The 27845-nt window shown below is 45.7% G+C and overlaps 1 protein-coding gene across 2 annotated transcripts in view; it reads right to left on the bottom strand.

The window, feature by feature from the left end:
• The window catches only part of NUCB1 (nucleobindin 1), a 137393-nt gene that overhangs the window by 97212 nt on the left and 12336 nt on the right, over window positions 1–27845 (bottom strand). For both annotated transcript variants that reach the window (XM_078655132.1, XM_078655133.1), the window contains exons 2-5: window positions 13425–13544; window positions 12044–12151; window positions 10976–11108; window positions 9748–9851 (exon numbers count right to left, since the gene is read on the bottom strand). In XM_078655132.1, coding sequence (XP_078511258.1) covers window positions 9748–9851; window positions 10976–11108; window positions 12044–12151; window positions 13425–13529 — 450 coding nt within the window. In that variant the 5' untranslated portion in view covers window positions 13530–13544. The remainder of the gene's footprint in view (window positions 1–9747; window positions 9852–10975; window positions 11109–12043; window positions 12152–13424; window positions 13545–27845) is intronic.

Below are 27845 nucleotides of genomic sequence, written 5' to 3'. Positions count from 1 at the left end.
AATAACCTGTTGAAATAGTCCATTAACAGCAAAGAAGGTATTTCTTTTACCCCCCGTTGAGAGAAGTTCTGTACTTCAGTGTCATTTACAATGAAACACATCTCATTTCTAATTAACCTGGACTCTTTTTAGGCAGATCAGAGCTGAAAATATATACAAAAAACAAAAAAAAATTTTTTAGCATAGATATGAATTTAGTATTCACACACACATTTCAGCACTTTGCACTTATTTTTCGGGGTCCCGATGATGTCAACGAGTCCCTGTTTTTGCACCCGTCACTTGTGAGCACCGTCAATTCAGTAATATGAGAACGCACTCCTACGGCCATTTTTGTACAAATCAGAGGAAATGCATTCAGAGATATTTCATTTTCTTAGCATTTGAGCCTAGTATTGTTTTTAATGCCTGTAACAAACAGCGTCTAGAATGAATTGTAAGGATAGTTGTTATCAACGGTGACACAAATGTATATGTTTTAATTGATTTTTCACGTACATCATTATATCAATAAGACGACTCAGACCACCACAGAATATGTAATTAGACATTAGCTTGAGGGGTACACACTAAATGTGGATTGATTTGCAATGTAGCATGGAGGGTTTTTTTATTTTGAAATCCAATAAGTGTATTTGTACAGTTGACAAAACACACCCCAATGCACTATATCTACACATAACCCTATACTTTCAAGGTTTTCGTGATTAGAATGAGTTGTCCAATAGAAACATTATATGTTTGATGTAATTTACAAATTTGTACGTGTTTAAAGCCTGTAGTTTTACAGGCAATCCTTTACATTTGAGTAATTTATATGGCATTTACTATGAATTTGATATACTGATACAATTTTAATGGCATTTCCTTAGCATGCAATATCAATGTCATGTGCTTAAGTCAGAGCCGATGTTTAACACTGTTTTTAAAGGTTAATAACATGTCTTACAATGGTGCCTTTACAAACATCATTTAAAGGACCTTATGTGGTAGCACAGTCCTATGTTTGTGTTGTTTTAAGGCTCTGGCAATTGGCGCGCGTTTTGTATGCAAAGTTTGTATATAATGGCGGTTGCTCATATACCCCCCCCATCAGTGAGCAAGGAAGTTCTGTCCGAAACGCGTCTGATGGCTTGCACCACAATGGAATAAATCATCTTTGAAAATTGAAGACTGACTTGGCGTAATTTTGTAGTCTGCAAACCTGTCAGTGCAACGAAGCACTATTGGAGAGATTATATATATATATATATATATATATATATATATATATATATATATATATATATAATATTATACATACACACACACACACACACACACACACGTTTTGGAATAAAGGGATGCAAGAAAGAAGTGCACAGAACTTTAATGGTGACGTATATTAGCATTTTCACACACTAAGCATCAGGGAGAGGCAAGGAAAACAACAACGTAACTTATAATACACCTTACCTCGTAATGTTTTACATCATTAAGAACATGTAAGCATTTGAAGTCACCATGAGAACAAAAGACTCTTTCCAAGGGTTAGAAAGAGGCCTACCTTAATGGAAGAGATTGCGTAGCACCACCTGGCCAACTGCTGCATCTGCATCTGCATCCTGTGTGGACTCCAGGCAGTAGTGCTGCGTGAAGGTATGAGTGGTCCTCCAAGTTGCAGCACAACATATTCTTCCAGAGTCACCCTCGCGAAGAGGGCAGCTGATGTGGCAACTGCTCTGGTGGAACAAGCCTTCACTGTCATTTCCAAAGGTTTGTTAACTTTGACATGACAGAACTGTAACTCAGCCGATATCCATCTTGCAATAGTGGCTTTTGTTACTGAAACTCCTTCTCTGCCTTGGCCACAGGAAACTATTAATTGATGTAGGGTTTGCACTCCAGGTGCTGATGGTAGCGGAAAAAAGGACCGGAGTATAACCAGCTCATTGAGGTAGAACTGTGACAGCACTTTAGGAATAAGTGTAGGACTAGTCCTTAGAATTACAGCGTCTTCTTTAAATATTAAAAAGGGCTTCCTAATGGTGAATGCTTGGACCTCGCTTACCCTTCTGGCTGAGGTGAGTGTCAACAGAAGAGTGACTTTCTACGTTAGGAATTTCAATTCAGCTTTATGAATGGGTTTGAATGGTCTTTTCATGAGTTGGGCAAGGACCACGTTGAGGTTCCATTCCGGTGGAGATGCACGCACTGGAGGAAAAATACAGAACATTCCCTTCATAAATTGTTTGATCAGGCTTGAGGCACAAAGAGAAGTGGCACGGAAAAATCTTCTATAGCGAGAGATGGAAGCCAGGTGCACCTTAACTGATGCAAAAGCTAAACCAGATTTTTCCAAGGAGAGGAGATATGGCAAAATCTGTTGGGGGAAACCTGAAATGGATAAAGGTCATTTTGTTGACAAAAAAAAACAGAACCTTTTCTATTTCAGTTTGTATGTCTTGTTGGTGCTTTCCACTCTTGATCGAGAGGATGTCTCTACACTCCTGCGAAATGTTCATGTCTCTAAACTCCCAAAAATTCAGGAGCCAAGCATGCAGGTGCAGTGACTGGATTTGGATGGCGCACTTGACCGCTGTCCCTGGATCAGGAAAGGAGGAAACCACAGCAGACGTATGGGTCTGGCTTCTGAAAGATGAAGAAGTTCCAGGAACCAATGTTGCCTTGGCCACCTGGGCACAATGAGAATCAGGCGACATCTCTCGATCTTCATTTTGGTCAGTACTCTGGCAATCAATGGGATGGAGGAGGAAAGGCGTAGGCATATATCCCTGACCATCGCATCGAAATGGCATTGCCATAAGACCCAAGGAGGGGGAACTGCTGGCATAGGACGGGCATTTGGGGTGGATGTCTGTGGCAAACTGGTCCAGTGCTGGCTCTCCCCACAGTGCAAATACTTAGTCGAGGTGGAATTGGAGGAGTTCCCATTCTTAGAAATGGTCTGTAGCTCTGCTCATAGCATCTGCTAGACTGTGGTTTAGCCACGGAACATTCTCGGCCCTGAGAGACATACCAAGCTCCTTTGCCCAGCTCCATAGTTCTTGCGCTCTGTGAGAGATTTGGTTTCACCCTGTTTGTTCATATAGAACATGCTGGTCGTATTATCCGTATGGACCAGTACGGAGGCACCTGCTACTCTCGGTAGAAAAGCCTGTAAAGAGAGGAATATAGCCTTCAACTCGAGGCCGTTGATAGGACTTTTGTATTTGAGAATTGGACCATTTGCCTTGAATTTGAATGCCCTGCAAGTGACCTCCCCAGCCTTCCATAGAGGCATCCGTTTTCAGGAAGTAGTCTGGTATGTTTTGCAGTAAAGGGTGTCCTTTTGAAAGGTTTGGGATGTGGTACCATCATTGCATCGCCGCTTTTATGGCCGGGGTAACCCGAATGATGATGGATCCAGATGTTTGAAGCCATTGCTTTTGCAGTTCCTCTTGGAGAGGTCTCAACCACAGTATGGTCAAGGGCACTAGGTCTATCGCCGATGGGCACATTCCCAAGAGTGATTTGTAATTCCTTACTTCAACTGGCTTTTTTTTTTTTTTTTTTTTAAATGGCCATAGCCAATTGTCGTAGACTGAGTTGGCGTTCTTCCGACAAGAATGCTTTGCATTGGACAGTGTCAATTCTGGCTCCCAGAAATGGTGTTATTTGATTGGGAATAAAGATAGACTTTCCAATGTTCCCTGTCAACCCCAGCTTGCTGAACAGTTAAAGACAATTGTTCGTGGTTCTGGTTGCTTGCTTTGCCGTTGGTGCCTTCAGCAGATAGTCACCCAAGTCGGGGAATTCTTGGTGACCCTGGGAACGTAGTACTGCGACAACCGGCGCAAGGCACTTTGTAAATATTCTGGGCGCCGATTTGAGGCCGAAGGGGAGAACCTTGAATAGGTACGGAGGAATTTTCGATGCTTCTGATGGATGTTGAAGTGGAAGTATGCGTCTACTTGTTTAACTTTCTGAGATCCAATATTGGTCTTTATTCCCTGACTTCTTCGTAATTAAGAAAAAACAGTAATAGAAACACAAACACCTTTGGAAAGTTGGAACTTCCCCAATGGCTCCTTTTGAGAGCGCAATGTTTGCCTCTCTATGCATTAAGTGAAGACGAGGGGGAGGGGCAGCCCTGGGTGGAGTAGTTGGAGGTCTCTCTACAAACTCCAGAGTATGACCAAAGGGAATGAGATCCAGTACCCATCAGTCTGTTGTTATCTTCTCCCAATGCTGGAAGAAACTGGAGGGAACAGATGCAAGCTCTCTGCTTCCCCCTCCTCGCCTGCTTACCTTGCTCAGATCATTGTTTTCTCATATTGTCTCTGCCTTGGGTTGGTACTCTCTTTCGGCCCCTTGATGAGGAAACCAGCCGTAGCCTATTGACGGTAGGTGGCAGGTTGATAGGGTTCGTATGGGGCCCTCTTGTAATTACCTGTGTAGGTGGCGAAACCTCGTCCTTTTGTTTCTCTGAAAGGCGTTTTTCTGTATTGGAGGGAGTCTAAAGATTTTGCTGCATCAATCTTGATGAATAATAGCGCCTCGGATCTGCTTACTAAAAAAAGCGTCCCCATCAATCCCCATATCCAGGACCTTAGTCTGGACCTATGGTCTAAAAGTGGTGGCTTTCTATTATCCATTGCGCCTCAAGACTGCTGTGCTTGCCAGTTGGCGAAACACTGTGTTGGCTATGTCCAAAGCGCAGTCAATTGTCTCAGAGGCTGCCAGCTCTTCCTTCAAGATGATTTTTCTAGTTTCCTGCTTCCTGTCTTCAGGGATGAGGTCTAGCAAGGCCATGTCAGACCACTGAATTTGGTTGGCTGTGAGAGTGCACACTTTAAGGTCACGATCAGCCATCATTTTGCGTTCTCTGGCCTCCTGGTCTACCGCCCGCCTGGCAATGATACTGCCTTCAGGAGAGCTTTTCCTGAAATGGTCAGCTCTCTTGCTATGGGCTCCGCTAATTTTAGTATTCTCGGAGATCTCAATCTTGAACTGGATCGTCAACTTACTTCATCGATCAACAGCTTTACTGCAGATATGGAGGCACTACAGTTAAGCCAGCTGGTCACTCACCCTACACACATGTGGGTGGGCATATATTGGACCCCATATTCTCGAATCTGACAGGGGCCAAGGTGCTGCAGCTAAGCCTGGTCTGATCACTTTTTAGTGAAATTGCATATTATGACCGGTGATCTTCCTTTTAAACCTTCAGATAGAGTCATTTTCAAATGGCCTTGGAAAAAATTGAAGCTTGATGATTTTCATAGTCTTCTCGTTGAAAATCCGCTTGGTTCCTTTAATGAGGTAGAATCTGGTTATGATATCTTCTGTGCCTGGATTAGCCGGGCCTTAGATATCTTGATTCCTGCCGCATGGAGCAAATGTCATTTCTCTGAACCAAGTCCATGGTACAATAGTGCCTTGACACTGCTGAAGAAAGAATGTAAACAAGCAGAAAGGGTCTGGCGGAAAACCTACGATGCTGGGAGAAAGACCATTTACCTCGCCAAAACTTAAAACCTACCATAGAGCCATATGTAGGGCACGTGCGGCCTACTACTCTGAGGAGTTTAAAAATAGCTCTAATGCGCCGAAATTGATTTTTAACGTCCTGAAGGACCAGACAGTGAAAAGAGCTCCTACAGCAGAAATTTGCTCTGAATCTCACTGTGAAGATCTAGCGGCCTTCTTCCTGGAAAAGGTTCAGACTATTTATCGTTCTTTCCCTTGCTCTACTTTCCCGAGCGAGGCATCGAGAGCTATCTTGCCCACGAATGTAGTCCTATCGACTTTTCCATGCCTATCTGAGGAGGTGTTTAACAGGTTGGCTACTAAAGTAAAATCAGGCTCTCCTGTGGACCCTCTTAGACCGGCGCAGTTTAGGGAACCTTCCATTCTTTGTCTCCCCCCTCTACATCAGCTCATCAACCTGTACTTTTCCTCAGGCATTGTGCCAATTAAATGGAAACAGGCTTTTGTTACCCCGATCCTAAAGAAACCTACGTCAGACCCCCTTAAATTGGAGAATTATCGACCTATCTCCTTGCTGCCATGGGTTGCAAAGGTGGCAGAGGCCCATGTCAATGGCTTGCTGTCGGAACATCTTCCCAGGGCCAAAATTTTAGATCCTACCCAGAATGGTTTTCGTGCCGGTCACAGCACCGAGACAGCTCTGCTCTCGATGATGGAACATCTGCGGTCAGTGCTTGATTCTGGTCAGACTGCGGCACTGGTGTTACTTGACCTCAGTGCCGCATTCAACACGGTTTCACACTCTATCCTGATGCAACGTCTGGAGCAGGCCGGCATCGTTGGTGCTGCATTTGACTGGTTCCGGTCATTTCTAGCTGATCGCTCTTTTAGGGTAGCGATTCCGCCCTTTGAGTCCAAATCCTTTGCTCTCAAACAGGGAGTGCCGCAGGGGTCGGCACTGAGCCCCACTTTGTTTAATCTGTATGTGCAACCGCTGGCTGCGGTCGCCAAGCGTTGGGACATGAATATGGTCTCCTACGCTGACGATACGCAGCTGGCGGTGACACAGAGTGGGAAGGCTGACCTTGAGGCCCCCAGGTTTCGGGCTGGACTTCTGGCAGTGGCGGGCTGGATGACAGATAACTGTCTGCTGCTTAACGCTAAAAAGACAGAGGTTTTGATCGTGGGTAAACAGAGCAGCCTATGGGGCGATGAATGGTGGCCTCCAGAGCTAGGTGTTACTCCAACTTTGGTGTCGGAGGTTAAAAACCTGGGTGTCTGGCTGGACTCTGCCCTTAGCTTTTGTAGCCACACAAAAAAAGTGGCAGCTACCTGTTTTGGAATCTTGCGAGGGCTCAGGCCTATTCTGAAATTTTTTGATGCCCCTACCAGGCAGTTGATCCTGCAGGCCACTATTCTATCACGGCTCGACTATACCAGTTCGCTCTTGTTGGGGGCCAATCAGGCAGAAATCACCCGGTTGCAGCGTGTTCAAAACGCTGCCGCTAGAGCTTTAGTGGGTTTACCGAGGTTTTGTTCCGTGAAGGAAACTATACGGACATTACATTGGTTGCCTATGGCACAACGGATAGATTTTAAAATCCTTTGTTTGTCTTTCAAGATCCTTAAATTGTCCGCCCCCAGATACTGGAGAACCTTCTTATTCCGTATGTACCATCTCGGTCACTAAGGTCTCTGGGTCAAAATCTGGTTGTGGTCCCGCAGTTTAAGCTCTGCCGTGCTGGGGGGACGCTCTTTTCGAGTATTAGCTGCTAAGCTATGGAACTTACTTCCATCTCAAACTCATGCTTTGGATAATTTGTTGGAGTTCACGAGAGCCATAAAAACCCATCTGTTCCCTCTTGCATCTTAGGATTCTGTTTTCTGTTCATCTGACCCTTTGAGGTTTGTTGTGTTGTGTCTTTTGCCTGTCCAAAGCGCCGGGACGCCCCTTTGCTGGGGCAGCTGTGCGCTATACAAGTGCGCATAACATAACATCTGTCGATCATAACGGCTGATGATCGCCAAAGCGTTGGCCGCTTTGATGGTAGTTTCAGCCATGGTGGAGAAACGCTTCCCCATAATGTCTAGCCTATGCCCTTCCTTATCCGGGGGGTTGAGATCAGGGTGGCCGTGGTCTTGGATCTCCTTTGTGCCGCCTGAGAAACAACAGAATCCGGCCTTGGGTGCCCCGTTGGGCAGAAGGTGAATCCTCTTGGGCTCTGTACTTTTTGTCTATGCGAGAGAGCACTGGCGGTATCGTGGCCAGAGCTTATTATTTTCACTTCCTCCTGGCAAATGTAGTCGATGAGCGGGATTGTCTGAATGGATTTCCCAGCCTCCTCCTTAAAATCATACAGAAAGCAGTCTGCATGTTTTACAGCCATGGGGAGATGGACTTTATTGGAAGCCCTCTCCATTAAGTTGTGGAAACCCCCTATGTCTTCTGGAGGTGAATCTGCAGGATGGTGTGACGGAGGAGAGGGTGTGGGGATAATGTGATCTTCCCAAGGATCTGCAGGTGTAGGCTCTGGAATATCACCCTCTTCTCCTTATGTGAGGAGGAAGGGTTCCGGATCGAGCTCCTGTATAGGAGGGCGTGGTACTGTTGGTGTCACTGGCAAAACTGGTGTTTCAAGGAGACTACGGTTGCACTGGTGGTGGCTCTTTAATCCTATGTGATGGAAACCTTGTTTATAGTCAGCAAGCATAGCCTGACGGACTTGAATCAAAGATGGTGGAAGATGTGCCATCTCTCTAGGGCGAGATTCCGGAGGTTAGCCATAATGTTGGTAATGACGTGGTGGGGCCAAATATGGCGGATAGTATTGCTGCTAGTCGTCATAATCCTCGTCCTTTTCCTTGCACTTTACATGTACCCCGGATGGACTATACACAACTCCGAATAATCCATCCTCCTATTCATAATCATCCTCTTCATGCTTCTCCTGTAAGTCTAAAAGGTGCGAAGGAGGCAAAGGGGAGATCGTGCTGAATCTCGTCATCTCCAGACGAAAAAGTCTGATCGTCGTTGATGGCATCATGACCACCCAAGATGGGATGCCAGTCGTCGACAGTGCTGTTGCAGCCATCGTTGCAGATAACTGTGTCATTGTCAGCGGTTTCAGCATCGACAGCAGGAGGGATGTCGACGGTATGGTTGTCGACAATGCGTTCGTCGACTTAGACAACGGATTCTTTGTCGATGGCACGACGTCGATGGGGTGGACGTAGAGGATGATGGCATCAATGAGGTTCTCGTCAACAGTACAGGCCCGGAGTTGGGTGTGGTCGTCGTCGCCCCTGCCGTCGACAGAGCAGACGATGTAATTGTGTTAATGGTTGTCGACGGCGATCTAGGGATTGTCGTCGACAATGATTTTTCAGGTCTGAGCTTTCCAGGATCTATGATGATTCTTTACTTTCCTCACAGGAGTAGAGGAGACTGAAGATGAAGTTCTGGGGAGATTTTAGGATGTTTCTCCTTTTTTGAGCTCTTGCTCTCTGGGGAGGGTTTGAGGTGTTTCCTGCCCTCTCCAGAGTCTCCTTCACGAGATCTGGCTCTCTTCTTAGGCCTGGATGCTCCATCACTGTCCTCTTCAGATGAATTCTGGTGCCTAGTGGACTGCAGCCACAAAAGCTGCCTCCCCTCGCTTTCTCTTAGAGTTTTAGAAGAGTAAGTGCAACAGATTTTGTACTGCCTTCCCACATGGGTTGGGTGGAGGCACTAAATGCAGTCCTTGACAGGATCATCAACATGGACCCTCTTCTTGCCACAGGTCTTCCAGGTACGGAAGAAGCCTTTTTCATCGGAAATGATTAAATATTCCAGGAATAAGTTCCAGACGTTTATAGAAGAAAAACGGAGTACAACTCAGGGAGACTCGCTTCACACACGCCGTGCAGTGAAAATATGAGGGAAATTGCCTCTGCTGGAAAGGTTCTAGAGGGTGCTAGCAGCTAATTGGCTGTATTCAACATTTAGTCCTTTTTTAAAGTACATAAATTGGCTATATAAAACATGGCTTATGACATTATTTAAATACTGTTTGATTAGGTTACGGTGGGACTCCCATCTCGACGACGGAGAATGATTCAGGCATGTGGATCTAAGAAAGATACTGATACAAACCTAGCAAAGGAAAATACAACCTGGTGCCTTTAACATGGTACAGGAGTGTAACCATTTGGGAAGTAAAACATGTGACTTCATTGCTGCTGCAGAGGTAGCTTTACATACATCAAGGGCTTCAATGCTCCGATCTCACTTACCGCCTGAATCAAGAGTTCCAGGTCTCTTGCCTCAAATGTGTGTTGGTTGTGAGGGTCCAAGTGCTCAAACTGCTTCAGCAAACCCAAGTGGTCTATTTGCACATCTAAAGAAAGAACCAGTAGGGGTGTGTTACAAATGCCTTGCATCTCCACTCATTCACTAATTTGGAGAGAGGTGTACCAAGCATCAACACAAGCCCATGTAAACTAGTGCTACAGCACATGAAGTACACGCTTAACAGTTAGCAATAACACAGATATTCTGATTGAATGGCTGTTACAGCCAACATTACAGAGAGCTCACAACATACATCTAAAGTAGCCACAGCAATGACCGCAAACTATAGCCCATTAGAATATTTCAGTGACAGTGCTGCCTGTCTGAACGCTCATACAGCACACAGAACAGTTGTCCAAAACACTAACAAACGTTAAAGCATACATTAATAAACCCGTAACAGTGAAAATTGTCACACACTATGAGGGATGAAAGTATAAACATCTTAGAATCCTGTGGCATTCTGCAAAGGTGGTATTTTCTGGTTTGAACAGGTGTTTTTTCTCAAGGATACTTGACAACCTTAAGTCTACGGATGAGTTCCATCTTTTCTTTTTCCGCCTGTCATCAGAAGAGTGCTCTGATATCTTGTGGAAAGGGGCGTGGGATGGTGTAGTATACGATCACTCAAAAGGCATTTATTTTAGGAGTGAAGTTACCCAAGCCCATGGCTTTGCATTAACAGGTGGTAATAGCATCAGGATGAGACAAGAGGGTTCCAAATAGTTCATTAAAAATGTCATTCCAAAAAAGTCCCATTCCACATATACTCAATTAAAGCAACCCCAATGGTCCCCTTGAATTCTTATTGCAGATGCCTTCTGTAACCTCATTACAAAATTGTCTGCCTTTATTCAAAGTAGCAGTTTGCCTGTACTAAATGCAACAGAAAGGCCATGGATAAACTGCACTTGGTACAGCACACAAGGATTATAGTCTGCCTGTCCTCACTAAAGAACCATCCTATAATAAACCTACTTCACAGTATCCGGCTATTGTCCATCTTTATCAATAATAGATGTCATATAGTTCACTTGCACCCTTTACGCCAATAGTCTCAGCCCATACCAACCTACTTGTCCCCTCTTAATTGCACAGTCCCTGATATGCTCAGGCTTTCATTAAAACACATCGTATGTGCTCCGCTACCAGAGGCTAAAGGGCTCTCACTTTCATCTCCATTGTTGTCCATTTTCGCTTTGATTAGCATGCGCAGCCGTGACACCTCCTGCCGCTTCAGCTCGTCTAAGCGTGTGCGCACATGATGGCTGACGAAGTCCAGCTCTTTGCTCAGCTTCCCATTCTATAGTAAAAGTATAAAAAGCAAGAGCCTGAATTTAGATTTCTGAGAATAGTGACCACATCATGTTTTGGTGCAACTTTCTTCATCTGCTTGACAAATGCTGCACAAGCGAATGACTACCAGATGCCAAGTGTTCATGGCTAAGTCTCTGCCTATGGGCAGATGCCATGGACCACATATGTCCTCACCAATACTGCCATCTTCCATGCATGTTGCGCCAACCTACTACAAAAACTCAGTTGCTGCTACTCCCATCCCTCCACAGTTCTCAGCCATTTTTACCACACCAGGTTCTCAGTGCCTACACCTGACCACTTTGCCCCAGCTCACTCCCAGCACCAGTCGCAGTACTATCGTCATTTGGCAGTTTCCAATGTGTTGCCCCACCACCCAACCTCTTTGCACCCGATTGCTCTACTGAAACACCCACACTTGCATCTACAGCTGCAATGCACCCACCCCTGGATACTCTTCAGACCTCAGGCCAGCAACTGGACCCCTTCTCTGTAGGACCAGAAGGCCTTCCCACCCCTCACAGCCCATGGCCAACAACCCTAACTTACCTCTTCTCCCTCACAGTCCATGCCCTACACCTAGCAACTCAACGCCCTGTTCCTAAACTGCTGCACTCCATGTGCAATCTCAACGCTCTCCTGCTTCCTATGTAGGACACTCTGTTGCATAATTTGGCACAGATGACAAGGATCTGTGTCGTGCAAGAGAAAGTCTCTAGGCATAAGTCTGAGACAGTGCTTAAGCCACATCTTCATCTGTCCCATCCTGAAGCAGAAAACATGGAACAGTCTCCAGCAGCAATGGAGACCAGATAACTCACTGGAAGTGGAAAGTCAATCTCTGCGCTAGAAAGACCACCAGACAAGCCCAGGAAATGGGGGAAGGTTTTCACACAAGCCTTAAAAAGGGGAAATTCTCACCTTAATATCTTCTGCATTAGCAGACTGCAACTTCTCTCGGAAATGCCCATCTGTCTCTAAAACATCGATCACCTCTCGTAGGTAGCGGTCATAGTATAGACCAGTGTCCTGAGTAGGAAACATGCAGATAATTACTCTGTAGACATTCAACACAAATAAAACTGTCAGCATTGCCTGTTAAACTATATTGAGTAGCTGTAACACTACCAGAAACACACCCTAAAAAAAGACCCATTTTCAGAGGAAGTGTAAGAAACACTTTAGATTAACTCCAGAATGCAGCCTGCCCTTCCTAACCTGAAAGGGTAAGAATTCTACAGTACCTATAGAGAGCCAGCATACACTAAATAGCAAAAGTAAAACAGTTAAAGTACTGTGTTATTGAGTACACACTTGCCCTTAATTTATTGGCTAGACATCTATTTTTATCTTCCCATATTCTGGGGTTTACATCACATCGAAGCAATGGTTTGGTATTGCTATTTCTTGTGTGTGCTTCTACAATCTGGTTAAATCGTTGATTATCATCCAGATCAAAAGAGCTGTGAGCAATCCCATCCATTTTTCCTAAATTCCCCCACCAACTAAGCAAACCGGAAAGCAATGCCTGTACATCTCCTACACAGGAGCTGAGAACTGCGTTGAGAGAACATTCTCAATAAGATCTATTAGCAATGTCTAGAAAGATCTCATATGGAACTGTGCGCTCTATCCCAAGATAACTCGACACAGACATTGAGAACACTGTTGTCAAAGTAACCTCTACCTAGTAGTAGTTTGCAATGCCCATACATGTCCCCTTCGGGATTGTGTGAAGGTGGCCTTGGTAAACCCTCTGTAAGTGAATGGGAGCACTGCCTGTATCAATCCCCTTTGATGCTTACAAATTTCCTGTCAAAGGGGTAGTGAGAAGCGACTTGACATACAAAATTAAGCTTTTACTATCACCTGCCAGAGACAAAAAAAGAAAACATTTTATAAATTTGTGTTCCTGCATATACAGATCTCCACTCTACAGTGCAGTGAGCACTGTCTGGGCACACCACTCATTAAGGACCAGATGTCCTACACAGTGATGTGCAAGTGTCTATCTGGACTTCACTTCCAGGGTCCAAGAGGACCGTTTGTGTAGTTCTCCCCATAGTAAGAAGGGAAGGGTCATTTGACAAGAAGCCTGGTAAGATTGCAGCATCGAGGAGTACACACACCCACACTAACAAAATGGGTCAGTCAAAAAGGAAATGTGTGCAAAGAGCACTACTTAAACTCTGAGTTCCACCCCACCCCTCCATCAGACACCGCATGCGCATAAAACATTACTCACAGGGCAACATGAGACTATCTTTGCCAAAACCCCACCATCCTCATGAGAGAAACTTACTGGCGCCTCTGGTGGGGGTTCCTCATCCTTCTTCTGTGATCGTTCGATGGGCACAGCTACAGTGAGAGTAAGGCAGGCAGCCAAGAGGATAAACGAGAGCTTCATCTTCGGAAGCTTGATCTGCAAAAGTTAGAAGAATTGACGTGAAGCAACATGGACTACAGCAAGCTGTTCAAGACCCCGATATATATATGCCAGCCCTCATGCAGGTTATTTATAAAGGCATAACCAATGGATATAAAATACTAATAGTACAGACTGAATCCAAGCATACTTAAAACGTCATGGCTAACATACCTCCGTTTCCAACCTATGTGCCCAACAGAACGGCATGGACCTCACAGAAATTAATGGGAAAACCATCCAAGACTCGTTTGCATTATTTCATATGCCCAGCAGACTCTCAGAGGGTACTCAATCAGATGCTAAACCTGAATGGCACACATGTACATGCTTTACTTATGAGAGCCAATCTGCACACAAACTGCACTGGCACAGCCCTAGGCGCAAATGATGCACACACTCAACTCAAACCTTTTTCAATCCCTTGCCTTTCTCCCATCAAAACCGACTGTGTGCACAGAAACTTGGGTATTTATTTTGGGAAGAGTGCCTTGAACACAGAGGCCATTTGTCCATGCAGAGACATCAGAAGATGTTTGTGGTGGAGTAGGGGGTACTTTAGAAATGGAGCAGCTTTCAGTGTTTCACCCCATAACTTCCTCCTCTAAATCCAGCCATTAAATAAAATATGAACCAAGCAGCTATTGAAGTTACTGTGTGATTCCTATATCATACAGTATTTGAGCCCCAATATCATAACCATCCCCTGACTGATTGCTATTTTCAATTTTGAAAGACCAGTGTATCAAATGATTAAGTCTGTTATCCAAATAAAACGAAGTCTTTAGTCCTGAAGCACCAATAGTAAAAAACACAATCCCTAGCAGACACTGTCCAGTAACCACCTGTTGTCACTCGATCCAAAGAGAAAGTCTTCAAATGGACTTATGTCTTTTCCCCTTTACATGAAAATATCGATGGAATTTGGAAACAGACTCAATAGAGGTAGCAAATACTATTAATAAACCTCGGCATCGCACTTAACAAGTCACAGAGAACTGACATCAGAACTAGATATGGTCTAGAGGGTTTGTTTTAGCCATGGAACTAGGACTTTGACAACTTCTTTCAACCTAACTACTCCACCCAAGTATGCTGGAAATAAAGGATGTACTCTACAATGGAGTAGGGCCTACAACATAGTGACATTTCCATGGTAACAGAGACCCCTTGACTTTGCAATCAAAATTACTGTCACCCCAGTTTTGGTCGAGAGGGTTAGTTGGAAACTGTGGAACAATGAGACGTTTTTAGGTTCAGACAAAGCAGCGCGCATGTGCGGTCTCTCGACATGCTGCAACTACTTTGTGAACTTGAACCACGCCCATCACTACCATTCGTTCCTTGGTCTGCCTTTCAAAATCCATTTGGTTTCTTAGGTAAATACTTATATTTATCCTTCCTTTTGGCTGTTTTGTTCCCGCCCTGGAGACGGACCAAGGTACGTGGATCAGTTCACTTCTGGTCATTTAGTGAGTTTCAAAGCACTTCTTTTTCTTTTGCCACACCTCTTGTGACGCTTCCTTTCTCCTCCGACCCAGCAGTTCTCTGTCTTGCTGCCCTGCCCCAGACCCCTCCCCACAGACGATGCTGGTTTGGTATTTAGGTCGGAAAGGGAGCTCACTAGCAAGCCGCGGTTCCAATTCTGCCTCCCCTCCCAGAGGTTAGTGCAAAACGTTTGCGTCGGCTTGCTGTAATGTTTTTGTGTCAGACCTGCCTTCTACGCTCCACATTTCAGCAACATTTGAATACCCAGTGAGCTGTAAGCAAGGCAAGGTTGCATCTACGCGCTCTTCAAAGCAATTTGATTGCAAGGAATAAGCACAAAGCCCTTCAAAAAAATAAATACTTTTGAAAAAAAGAGCACATGCACTACCTTTCCGATAGCAAACAAACTTTGTTATTATCCAAGACAGCCTGCTCTAACATATTATCTCACAAACTTCAGCCTCGGGGCTGGCCAAGAGAGCAGCAAGTGCGCTTGGCAAGATAGCAATTCTGCACTTTTCAGTTATTTCTATATTTACTGGTTTCAAAGGGGTAGGTGTTGGGATTCCCGAGGCCTGGAGTGTGTGAACGGTTCATGCTCTCAGTCTCGGTTTATTTTCTATTATGACGACTCCCAGGCTGACATGAAGGTTGCAGGTTGGACATAATACTAATCATGCTTACGTTATGCGTTATTTGCCCACAGTAAAACTAAGAACCTTTTAAAGCAGAGACTTTTTCGGGGCTCCGAGAAGTCCGATGAGCTCTTCTGCCCAGAGATTAAAGGGGCTGTAAAACGCAGATATTCCTCAGCCCTCTGCTTCAGAGGAGACTCTGCGGAGTCTCATGGGCCAATTACCACCTCCAGGAGAGACATGGGGTTGTAATGTGCAACAGTCCTTCTAAAAGGCCACACAGCTTCTCTAATCTTAAGGAAAAGAGAACCCTGGCAGTTTAATAACAAGCCAAGAGTAAAATCTCCGTTATCAGTACACAGCCACACAATAAAATGTTTTTTGTGCACCTAGTTGGCCTCTTTTTGTATTCTCTTAAAGCAAATGAAAAACAAGCATTGGCATAGCCAATAGGACGCGCCTTTGGGACCTTATAAGTGTTTAGCCAGAGATACTTGGAAAGAAATTGTACAAATAGCCATGCAGATCAAACACAGAAGAGCCTCTTTATCTATACTTTGCTCATGTAGAAGGCCCTTTTATATCAAATCAAATGAGCTCAACCGTAATGTTTTAACGGATGTGAACTCAAAGGTATGGATCACTTAATTGTAACAGGCAGTGTGTTATGCAAATACCCACAATTTATTGAATGCGATTGCTGGCTTATTAATGCAGTGTCCACCTGGGGTCTGATTAGTGGGGTAGGTGTTTGCGCTTTTGATATGCAATTTGGGTAGGTCTTCGGTTCTGCATAATCATGTGTGTATCTATACTACGAGCTTGATGCACACTACGGGCACCGCCCACGTCAACTTAATGTATGTTACATAACGCCCTCTATCTGGCATGTGTTAACCGGGGAAACTGCGCCTCGCTACCTGGAATTTCCCTCCAAATGATTACTTACCGCATATATTTAGTATACGCCGTGTGATGACTCGAATGTTAAGTACATTTGACACACGTGGGGTGAGGTGATGGGACCCCATCACTAATGGATTTCTGCATTTCACACACAGTGGGCCACTGGGATCGTAGAGGCATTTACATTTAGTGTGCGCCCACACCACACACACGGCACGCTGGAGACACGTGCCTGCGCATGGTGATGTGCGTTGAACACACACAGTGTGCACTTGGGATGTGTCTACCCATGGTGAATGTCTCCGTATTTATTACATATTTAATTGGAGCGATGCTGTCTCGCGGTGGGGGTCGCCTCCTGTCTGTAATCTGTACATGCGATGCAGTTTCATATGGACTCTCGCTGAAAGATCTAATACCGTCGAGACGAGGCTCGCACCATCCCGCCGAAGAGGTGATGTGTAAAACATACCGATTCTAAGCTCTACACTGCTCCTAAGGCGACACAACTGGTACTTTTGGGCCGGGCAGCAACTAACACTTTCAGAAACTAAACACTTTTGCATTCCCGTAACTACCAATGTGGAACAGTACGAGGACTCTGCCACAACTCGTGTGGACTGCCCCCAAGTGCCTCATCAGGAATAAAAGCGTTCTACAAAAGGCAAGTAAATAGCGTAAAATAATATATTATTTTAAGGAGGTGTCCCTTCCACTTCACCAAAGGCTGCTTTTATTATGAGGCGGTACAAAGCACACTCTCTTACTTACTTATCCATTCACATAACTTGATAAATTGATGCAGAAAACAGGCATTACTCGATGGGTTGCAGACACCCCTCAGAAGACAGCTAAGCTGTACGAGAATGGAGCGCGCCACCCTCACCCATCGAACCACAACCAGGACAACGTGTGCTGCCAGTGCCAATTAACTTCCGGTGTGATTGCTGGCAACAAAATGGGGTAGCGATATGTTTGCTACAAAAGAGACATAAAAAATTATTACCCAACAATTATATTTTGCACGTAAAACAGGTTTAGAAATCCAGTCTAATCAAGCTTTATCCTCGGACATGTCCTGGGCTCCTGTGATGCTTAGAAGGAGGAGTTTAGCGCAGTTTGCTGGGAGGGGCGCCGCTGGGAAAGCAGGTAGTGCTCCGCTTGGTTTGTACAAAGATAAGAGAATGTGCTCCAAGTGCCCAAAAACAGTGTCTGTGTTGTTCGGAGCCAGAGTTAATGAGATGTTAAAAAGGGTCCACTGTGACCAAAAGCAGTGCACCGTCCCACTGCCTGCAATCCCTTGAGATTTGTGAATAACAAACAAAAAAAATTAAAAAGTACATGATGAGTCACTAAAAAGATGGTAGTAATGCCGATAAACCAAAAACATGCAACAAGCGAAGTGGAGCGCGTGCGCTAAAAAGGAATTTGCAGCAGGGCCAGCGCGACCGCCATCTGTTTCCAATTAAGATAATTGGAAACAGATGGCGCTGCTGCTCGCTCTTGAACTGCCTAGGCCAAGGTAGAGAGAAGGCGGCCAACTGTGTGCTGTCTTTCTTAGAAAGACGCATGCAAAGGCCAATCGCGGGTTAAGCACACGCACGAGCGTGTGTTCAGCTTTGGAAAGCCCTCACTAAATGCCTCGCAGAGCAGCCTTGCGCGCTGGCTCAGGCGAGACCTAATGAAAAGTTGTAAAGTTTTTGCTACAGCGATCTAGAGCTTGAACGAGTGATAGTGTGCTTTAAAATAAAGATAACAAGATAAGAACTTGTTCCAGCTGGGATTGGCTCGCTCAGTAATCAAATACCCTTCCATGCCACACCCCCTTTCAGTTACATTTTGCTTCAGCCTGGGAGCCATGCGCTCGGTCATTTGTTTAAATACAACAAAAGACTTGATACTGCATAACTGCACAGTTCAAGCTTCCAGCTGCTTGTCGCACTCAAACAGGGTCACTGGAATTATGCGATTGCACGGGCACTGCGATTTTTGCATAGTTACAGATCTGCTGCATTTGGCACATAATCTGCCACAAATTCTGCAGATTAGCAAAAAAAAAAAAAAAAAGTTCATAGCTCATACGTTTCAAGAGTTACTAAAATGCAGTGACATGTTGCAGGGCAGTGATAGCCCATTTCCATGGGGGGGGGGGGGGGGGGGGGGGGAGGGGAGGGGTTGGTTTGGCCGCAGTGGAAGATGGCCGCTTGATATGCAAGCTCCGCTGTGAAGGGGGCTTCAGGCGGAGATGGCGGCTCCCTACACATGGACTGAGGCATTATATTAATGCCTTTTTCACCACAGTGCTCATGGGAAACTAATGGCCCAAACTCCCTAACTGTCGGAGATGTTTTGCAGTAGTAACATACATGGTGTGCTGAGAGGAACTGTCAGGCCTGGCGGTACGCTTGCAGCCGCGGCTCTAAATTAGTAGGTGTTCCCGACCTCCGGCTCGACTGCATCTAATCGAGTCCCTGGCTTTTCTCTGACGAAAATAGGCCTACTATTTATTGACGCCCGTGGACCCGGCATCTCCACTGACTGAAATGATACCATTTAAAAACACGGAAGCGACGGTAAATTAAAAGCGGGGGAGTGCTGCACTATTTAATGCTATGGTCCTTCGGCGGGAAAGGGTGGTGTGCTGTATTAACTGCAACGAGATTCCGCATTTGACGATATGTTTGGTCTTCAAAGCTTGGATTGACATTCCCGCCCTCTGCTCTCTTTAATCCGATATACTGACCCCATCTCCAACAAGCACTGGCATAGCCAATACGTCTTGCCCTTGGGACCTTATAAGTGTTAAGCCAGAGCTATTGACTTGGCCAAGCGTATTTTGGGGGCCCCTGTTCGGAACAGCTTTGAATTTATGAGCCAGTTTCAGTTCTTTATGCCCTGTTTGGGAATGTCTATGACAGTGCACAGGCACACTTGTCCAAATTCTAAATGTGTTTACATCGAATATTTAGGGATAGTGATGTGTACTTTCAATATTGTAACAGCAGCAGCTCCGTAATATTACTGCAAATAACCTCTGTGACACCCTCATATTTCTCATATGTGAGGTCCTATTTTGATCTAAAAAAACTTTTTATGGGTGTTGCATGAAACAGAAACTTTTCCTGCAAAATATCCATCAGATGCTCACACATCACCCATACAAAAAATAAATTAAAGGAAAATTGTGAGAAGTTGGCCTGGTATATGATGTCCACTATTCTAGTGAGCACCATGCACCAGTTCAAACAACCCTTATAGTGATGGTTGTAAAGTCAACCTCATAGACCAGCTATCCTAGTTGTAGCATGGACAAAAGCAGTCTTAGGCTAAACTAAAGAGGGCATGTGAAGCCAGCTGTTTTACCATATGCAAACCTTTTAATACCAAATGAAAGGACACCACACAGGTTATATATTCAAAATATCTTTGTAATTATTTCTAAATAAATCCCCTTAACTCTTTATGAGCAAAGGAGCACAAGCGTATAACAAGTAACTTAATATAACATACAAAAGTTGCACAAATATGGATAGGCCCTGGTGGCCCTTAAAACCATATACTAAAATAGTGGTATAAGAACCACGTCACGAACAATGGTAAGGCCTAGGGCCTTGGGAATCGCTGGGGCTACACTGGACTAACAGCAGTTAGGGAGCAGGAGGCCCACAGGATGCGGGTGCCGTGTCTAATTGCACACGCGTGCACCAATAGAAGTCAATGGGTGAGTAAAGTTAGAAAGTTGCAGATTTGGAAGTCTTCCGACTGGACTAGATCTTAACCACTTAAAACTAGGACACTAGGAGTGTAAATCTCTACAGGAGCACCGCAGTACTCTCGTTACCTCACCCACAGGAAGCGGGTGCATAGGTGTCAAAGTGTGTCGGGTTTCGTCGTGGAGTTCTATGGAGCCTTGGAGAAAAGATGCTGCAGGTGACCAGGAGAGAAGAGTCCGGTTGGATCCAAGGGTGGATCGAAGATGTAGAGTACCTGAAAGCATAGGGGACAGAGTCTGAGTCACTAGCCAGTGACCAGGAAGGAACCAGGCGATGGCGGGTTGCGATCAGGTGATGTCGTGAAGCTAGTCTCCGCTGCCACGTGGACCAGGAGGTGTCGACGACGACCAGGTGCTGGACACGGACTGTCCCACGAAGGCTCTCGCTGTCGGTTCTCGATTCAGAGTCAACAGGCCTTGGCAAATGCAACCCACGCAGGAATCGAAGATGGCTTCTGGATCAGACCAGCAAGGTCTGATGGGCTGCTCCTTTTCAGGGGAGCAAGGGCCAGTCTGGAGCAACCAGACCAGCGTTGAAAATTTGAAGGTTTGTCGTCACAGAGGCCACTAGCCAACGGGCAAGTGACCGGACAGACGCGTCGAGCAGGAAAATGCAAAAGGGCCCCACGCAGCACTCTGTGAGTGTGGAGAGGTGATCTTCGGTGCAAAGGATGCTCGGGGCTGGGGCTTCTCAATCCCCAATGCACAGCTTCGAGGGTGCCTCAGGAGCTGCACAGAAAGCACTTCGCTGGCTTTCCAAGATGGCCTGTCCCACGTCTCACGTCGCCTCCACGGGTCTCAGCTTTGCTGTGGCTGTGGATCGGGCTGTTGGATGTCTGGAAGTCTGGTTCTTGTCAGGCTCCGTCGTTCGAGCTCCGGCGGGAGCAACGATAAAGCAAACCGTTGAGCGCTTGATGGTGCCTGCTTGCACAGGGTGGTCACTCCTTGACCACAAGGGAGTTTCTTCAATCTTCTACGTCGAGTAGGATGTCGGAGGGTCCAGAGTTTCGTATCAGAGTTTGTCAGGATTCGAAAGTCTAAGGACACACTTTTCCTACCTTTATTCCAAATCAAGGGCCTGGATTACCTGCTAGGTCCCTCCTATGGGTGGGACCCAGGAAGTGGGTGGTTACACCCCTTTCCCTTTGTCCAGTTTCGCGCCAGAGCTGGGGCTGGAGTGCCCCAGCACCGGTTTGAACTGGCCTATGCATGGGACACCTTGTGTGCCCCAGGCAGTGTCTAGTTTCATTCAGACCTCCCTGCCCCAATCCACTATCTCCTGTCTGGGGTGGTGCTAGCACCTCCCTGTGACAGGAAACCTATTGTCCAGGCTTCCCCTGCCGGAGTTTCGTCCAGCAGCAGGAGGCCTGACTTGTGTCTGTGGCAGCAGCATCCATTTAGTGATGCTGAGGCTCTGGTTAACTTTAACCGGGATTAAGGAAAGTAATATGTCTTCTCCCTCTAGAAGGGTGGAATGCTACCCCCGTCGCCAGAATTGGCGAGGGGGTAGTATTCCAAAGCGTATGACACCTTACACGACATGTTTTAATAAAGCCAAACCAAAGATAGCATTTAACCACGAGGTTCATAATGCACTTAAGAGTATACGGTATGGCAATATCCTGGAACAGCTATAAGGACATGGTTCCGAAAGCTGCAGACAGGCTCAGCTCATGCTAGAGCACCATTTCACATAAAACCAAGCACTCTGCCTTCAGGATTGTTAAGGCCTGCCATAGGAGTGACTTATAGGTGTATATGTGTCCAGATTATAAGGTTAGACATAGGTGTACTATATCTAAGCAAGGGGTGATTACACAACCTTGCCCCAGCTGAGTGATCAGCCAGGTGTGTCAGTTTGGATGGCCAGCCAGGAGTGGCAATAGATATGCTGCAGCCCCTGGTAGGCCTTGGGTGCGCCTATGCCCTGGGTACCTATAATACACTATACAGGGGCTGAGAAGGTGACTCAATATCCAATTAGTTATGTACCTTGGGTACATGGAGTCCATTTTACAGAGAGAGAAGATAACCTGGGGCCCTGATTACCAGGATCCCGGGGCCCTGATTAGCAGGATCCCAGGCCCCTGATTAGCAGGATCCCAGGCCAACTAAGTAAAAAACCAGCTAAACACAAGGCAAAAAATCTGGGGTAACCATAGTCAGGTATCCACCTTCCTACACAACCCCAAACGAAAGGAGATAAGGCTATCCTTGACCAGGTAAGCCTATATTGCCTAAGTGGCCATATAAGGAAGTACCTGCACTAGCATGGTTACCCCCTGTCTCATGGTCCACTAAGCAATCCTTCACCCTAGGGGTATCAGAGGGTCTCCACCATAGGGAATCTGTACCTGTGGTGTGTTTTGGCAAAGTAAAAGGCTGGTGTTAGGATGGAGTACTGAAGTGAGGCTCCACTAATGTAGGGCTCAGCTTCCTCCAATCACTATCCACCATGGATGCCTTTCTTTCCATGACGGAGTTGCACTGTGCTCTCAGAGTCAACCTCTGTCTGCCTACAGCTGGAGGCTGGGTCCCTTTTGTTGGCTTACTGGAGGGACAAGTCAGGTTTGGCTGTGCCCAACAGTGTCCATCTGGGGGAGGTTCCTAACTAGGTGTAAGGGAGATCCCTCGGGAGTTTTTGTAATTTTTACCTTGCTAGGGCTGCTAGCTTTGGTGCCCCTAATCTGCTGATGGGGGTGTTCTGGTGGACAGGGGGGCCCTTTGGGGTCCACTGACCTCCCTGACCTCTACAGCCCTGGGCTGACTGAGGCAGGGTAGAGAGGGGCAGGTTACCTGCTCCAGACTGGGCTCCACCTTGGAAGTGTTTAAATGCAGTGTCAGAAGTCAACGGACCGCAGTAAACAAGATAAAAACAGCCAAATGGCTGATTAGTGATGTAAGTGGTGGGCGTGCAACAGTAGAATGTTTAATTTTTTGACAAATGTTACAAGAATGAACATATTTATGTGCCTCTTGGAATAAACCACGCCATCAAAAACGCTGCTGCAAAAGGGAAACCGTCACATTTACTCCAGCATGGGCAGAAGCCACACCTGCATGAGCTGCAATGATCAAAGAAAGTCTGGTTCTCGTTGGGAACCAGCTGATCCCCCAACGTACGGAATAGTATCAAATGGAATTTTAATCAGAGGACAAGTGGTATGTATAACATGAAGGAAAACCTTGGGAAAATTCTGTTCCCTCCTTTTTCGCAGCAATAACTGTCAAAATGTCATCATCAATTTTACTCATCGACCTTGTGACTGCCGCTACAGAACAAATGGCTACTGCAGATTTGTCTGCCTCAGCCAGTAAATCACCAATAGCATGTGCTCCAACACGTTGATGGCCCAAAGTATGGATAACACGTGTCAGGGGCAAGCGCTTCTTAACAGTGCCCACCCAGGCCCAAAGTGTCTTATGCTTAATTGTGCTACCTTTAGAATCACGGAAATCATTTTGTTTCGGAAAGAATAAGTGGTCATTGAAGGATTGTACACACAAGAGGAAGCAATGACAGAGGAGGTGGGTTAACATGTTCATATTGTATAAACTCCTGTGTCTGCAAAGACGGGTCAAAGATAAAATTGACATCAGCCGACAAAGAACTTGCCCATTGTATCCAGCATAGATGCAAGGCTTTAAAATTCGGGACACTAGCCTTCGTAACTTCTTCCACAGCAGGTACAGGAAAGACCATGACAATGCATTTACCCTGAGTCAGAGAGCGTTTTTTCAGAATCACCATCTGGAAGGCCGTCAAAATCTTTTTTATAGAAAAGAAACGCATCTCAGCCGAAGTGTACAAATGCGCTTGATATTCAATGGGAACCGTGTCCCCTTCATTGAACATCAAGAATGTGAAACCGAAAGCCCCTGGTACAATCCTTATGAACAGATTTGTAGAACTGTCATATGATAACAAGAAGTTGGTTGCAGGAAGATCAGACTGCAAGACCGAAGAATCGTAGTATGTTCCGAAAGCCAACAGGAAGCAGAGAAAGGAGGTTATATCAAAGATTAAAGTCGTTTGATACGTGGGCATAGTCAGGAATGCATGTCTTCCCGAAATTCGAAAAACCCAGCAAAGATTGTAACTTTTTAAAGAGTAGAAGAAAGTTGCAATTGAGCACATTTCTCCAGAAAGTGGGGGGCGAACCCCCCTACCTTCCGTGGGGAGTTTGTAACCCAGAAAAAGAACTGCTAAACAGGCAATATGAGACTTTGGGAAGTTGAATTTGTAACCCAAGTCAGCATAAGACATTATGATGCGGTCCACACGCACCAGATGCGGTATCAATTCATCATCTGTCAAATAAATGTCATTGACGTAAGAGAAAGCATCAGAGGCAATTTCAATTAAAACAGACACTATGCATGCCGCAAAAGTACCTGGACTATCCTTATATCCCATAGGCAAGCATGTATACCTTTTGTGATTCCTGAGGGCGCTGAATGTTGTCAGAACACAGCTCTCAGGAGCCAAAATAGGACTATAAAAAAGATTGGAGAAATCAAGAGTTGTTTTATATTTTTACAAACATTGGTATCGACTAATAAAGAGCTGTAGGTGTTCTGTACCACAAAAGGTATGAACGTGACTGTTCAAATGACAGTAATCCAAAACAATACGATATGAACCATCCGTTGCAATATCGGAAAAAGAGGATTATTCATCGTTGAAACACAGGGTTCAATTACACCCAGATATTCCAATTGGGTAAATATTTGACTTACGGATGCTTTTGCGTCTCACTTGATTGGATATTGTGGTTGGGGTTGTGGCATGGTTCACAAAGGAATTTCAAGTGCCGGTGAATCCTTATTCCAACCCACTTGATTACGATACACAGTCGGGGTAAGCGTTTGCGCCCACACAGACACGTAAGCTTGTTTAGCCTCCTCTGAGAAACCAAATGGGGGAGACCAATCAACCTCTGCCAACAAAATATAATAGGAATAAGTAAGTTTGTCCCAAAAGACCACCTTATTTTTGCGTTTAATATCATCTTCAATTTGGAGGCCTATTTCATAAAGCCTATCAGGGGGTGCAACTCATGTGTCAGCTGTTTCCACTGTAATGAACGTGTCAGTTGCTTTGGCCTCCAGACACTGGTGGAGTGTCTCCTGCACTATGGTAACTTCTGCAGCAATGTCGAGGAGTATTACCGCCCATCTCCAATCGAGGAGCAGGGTTCTCACCTTCTGAGGCATACTTTGCAGTCAAAGCGGCAAGATATTGAGGTTCTCCCTCCGGTTTGGCTTTTACGTCAAACTGGCGCTGCAGGTCACATCTTGGCTGCGTGGACTCACCTTCTCTGCGATCCGGACATCTGCCCCCGCCGAACTGTTGATCCGACAATTCCTGAAAGGAACTAGGAGAATCAGGAACTTGAAACCTCTTGGGCGTTTTAATTTTAGAGCGGTCACGCAAATAATATCTACGGTCAGAAGAGTCTGGTGTTGGTAAACCAGCAAGAGAACTAGGCTCATCTTGAACCTTCTTTAGAATGCTCGGGAGAACGCTCATGGAGGGGTGCCAAAGCACTGTGTATACACCGCAGCAAACACCGTCCCCCAGGTGTTAATGTTAATGTTATGGGGTATTTATACAAGAGCACGGCTACTCCAAGGAGTGTCCCGGCGCTAAGAAAGTTTAAGCCAAAAAACCCTAGGGGGAGAGCCCAACGTTCCCATCTACTCATACCCCCTCTACATTATGGATGGAATAACCAGGTTTTCAGCTGGCGGCGGAAGCTCAAAAGGTCACCTTCTTGTCTTAAAGACAGCAGGAGCCTGTTCCATATTCTGCTCACTACCACCTGGAAGGAGCGGCCGCCCCTCCTGGTCCGGCTGAATTTAGGCACCTGCTACAGATGTTTGGTAGAAGATCTCAGTGCCCTTGCGGGGTTGTAGGGCGCAATTCTTTTCCTGATGTACTGGGCCCCACTGTTATTCAGAGCCTTAAAGGCCAACACAAGTATCTTAAAAATCACTCTGTTTCTTACTGGTAACCAATGGTGTAATTTCAGATGATTCGTCATGTGGGTTCTAGGTCCCACCATGGAAACTGCTCTAACGGCAGAATTCTGGACAATCTGAAGGCGATTTAATAAGTACTCAGGGACGCCTAAATAAACTACATTAGCATAATCCAGCCTAGACATTATCAGGGCCTGGACCACTGTCTTTCTATGGGCCACTGGTTACACTGCTAAAAAATTCCTCATCATTTTTAACATCCCAAAACACGTTCCAGCCACTGACTGCACCTGTGTCTTCATGGAGAGATCAGAATCCATCATCCCTCCCTAGTTCTTAACTTTTGTGACCGGGCTAACAGGAGCCGGTTGGTCCGATGGCCACCATTTTCGCCATTCATCTTCTGGGGTATAACCAAAAAAGATAATTTCCGTTTTAGCAGAGTTGCAAGGTAACTGATTTTCCTGGAACCAATTAAACACAGCCTTTAAGCATAGATGTATTTGGTTTTCATCAAAGGGCTCCCCTTTTTCATAAGTGAACAGCAGTTGTGAATCATCGGCATAAGTGAGAACCTTGGCCCCTAAGCTCTCTGCCAGCGGCGCCAAGGGCGACATATAAATATTTTTTTTTTTTAAAAGAGTAGGGCTCAACACTGAGCCCTGGGGCACTCCACCACTCAGTGTAGGGATACCCACTGTAAAAGGAGGTGTCCAAACCGCCCGCTGACGGTCCTTTAAAAAAGGAGAACCAACTTAAAGCTGTGCCCCTAATCCTGCAGTCCTCCAATCTCTGAAGGAGTCGCCCATGGGGCACGGTATCAAAAGCTGCCGAGAGGTCCAGGAGTATCAGAACTGCTTTACCCCCTCGGTCCAGCGTGCCTTTGATTTTTTCTGAGAACTCCAGCAGAGCAGTCTATATTTAGCCCTGAAACCGGATTGGCTGGGGTGCAGGACATTGGTGCCCTCAATAAACTTAGTGAGAACCTGGTTTATGTGCTTCTCCAAGGTTTTTGCAAAAAAAGGGAGCAACGTAATAGGCCTATAGTTCGTGGCCACCAGAGGATCTGCAGACGGCTTCTTCAGAAGAGGAATAATTTTACCCAATTTCCATCTGGCCAGGACCTGACCGCTGTCAGAGAAAGATTCAGGGCTTTATTCACCGCGGGGTTTAACACTTCTGCAACACCGGCTATTATCTTAGCTGGACAGGGATCTATAGGGGATCCAGATTTTAAAGTCTTCATGATAGCCAGTGAGGTATCCAAGGTCATAACAGGAATCTCCCGCAATAAATCTTCCCTATGATCTTCCTTCTGAAAAAGACTATTTTGATTCAGAACAGCCGGCAAGTCAAAGGTCTCTTGGATGGCCTTAATCTTGTTATGAAAAAAAAATGGTGGTGCAATCAGCCTAAGTGGGAACGATACCAGTCGGTAACCTCATTGTAAGGATCCTGTGTTTCTCAACAGGTGTAGTATGAGGAAAAACAGCTTTGAGTTGCTCAAATTTT

The sequence above is a fragment of the Lissotriton helveticus genome, chromosome 7 (assembly GCF_964261635.1).
Source record: "Lissotriton helveticus chromosome 7, aLisHel1.1, whole genome shotgun sequence".
Classification (NCBI taxonomy): Eukaryota; Metazoa; Chordata; class Amphibia; order Caudata; family Salamandridae; genus Lissotriton; species Lissotriton helveticus.
Note: the sequence above shows the minus strand (reverse complement) of the source record. Positions and strands in the feature narration are given on the sequence as shown.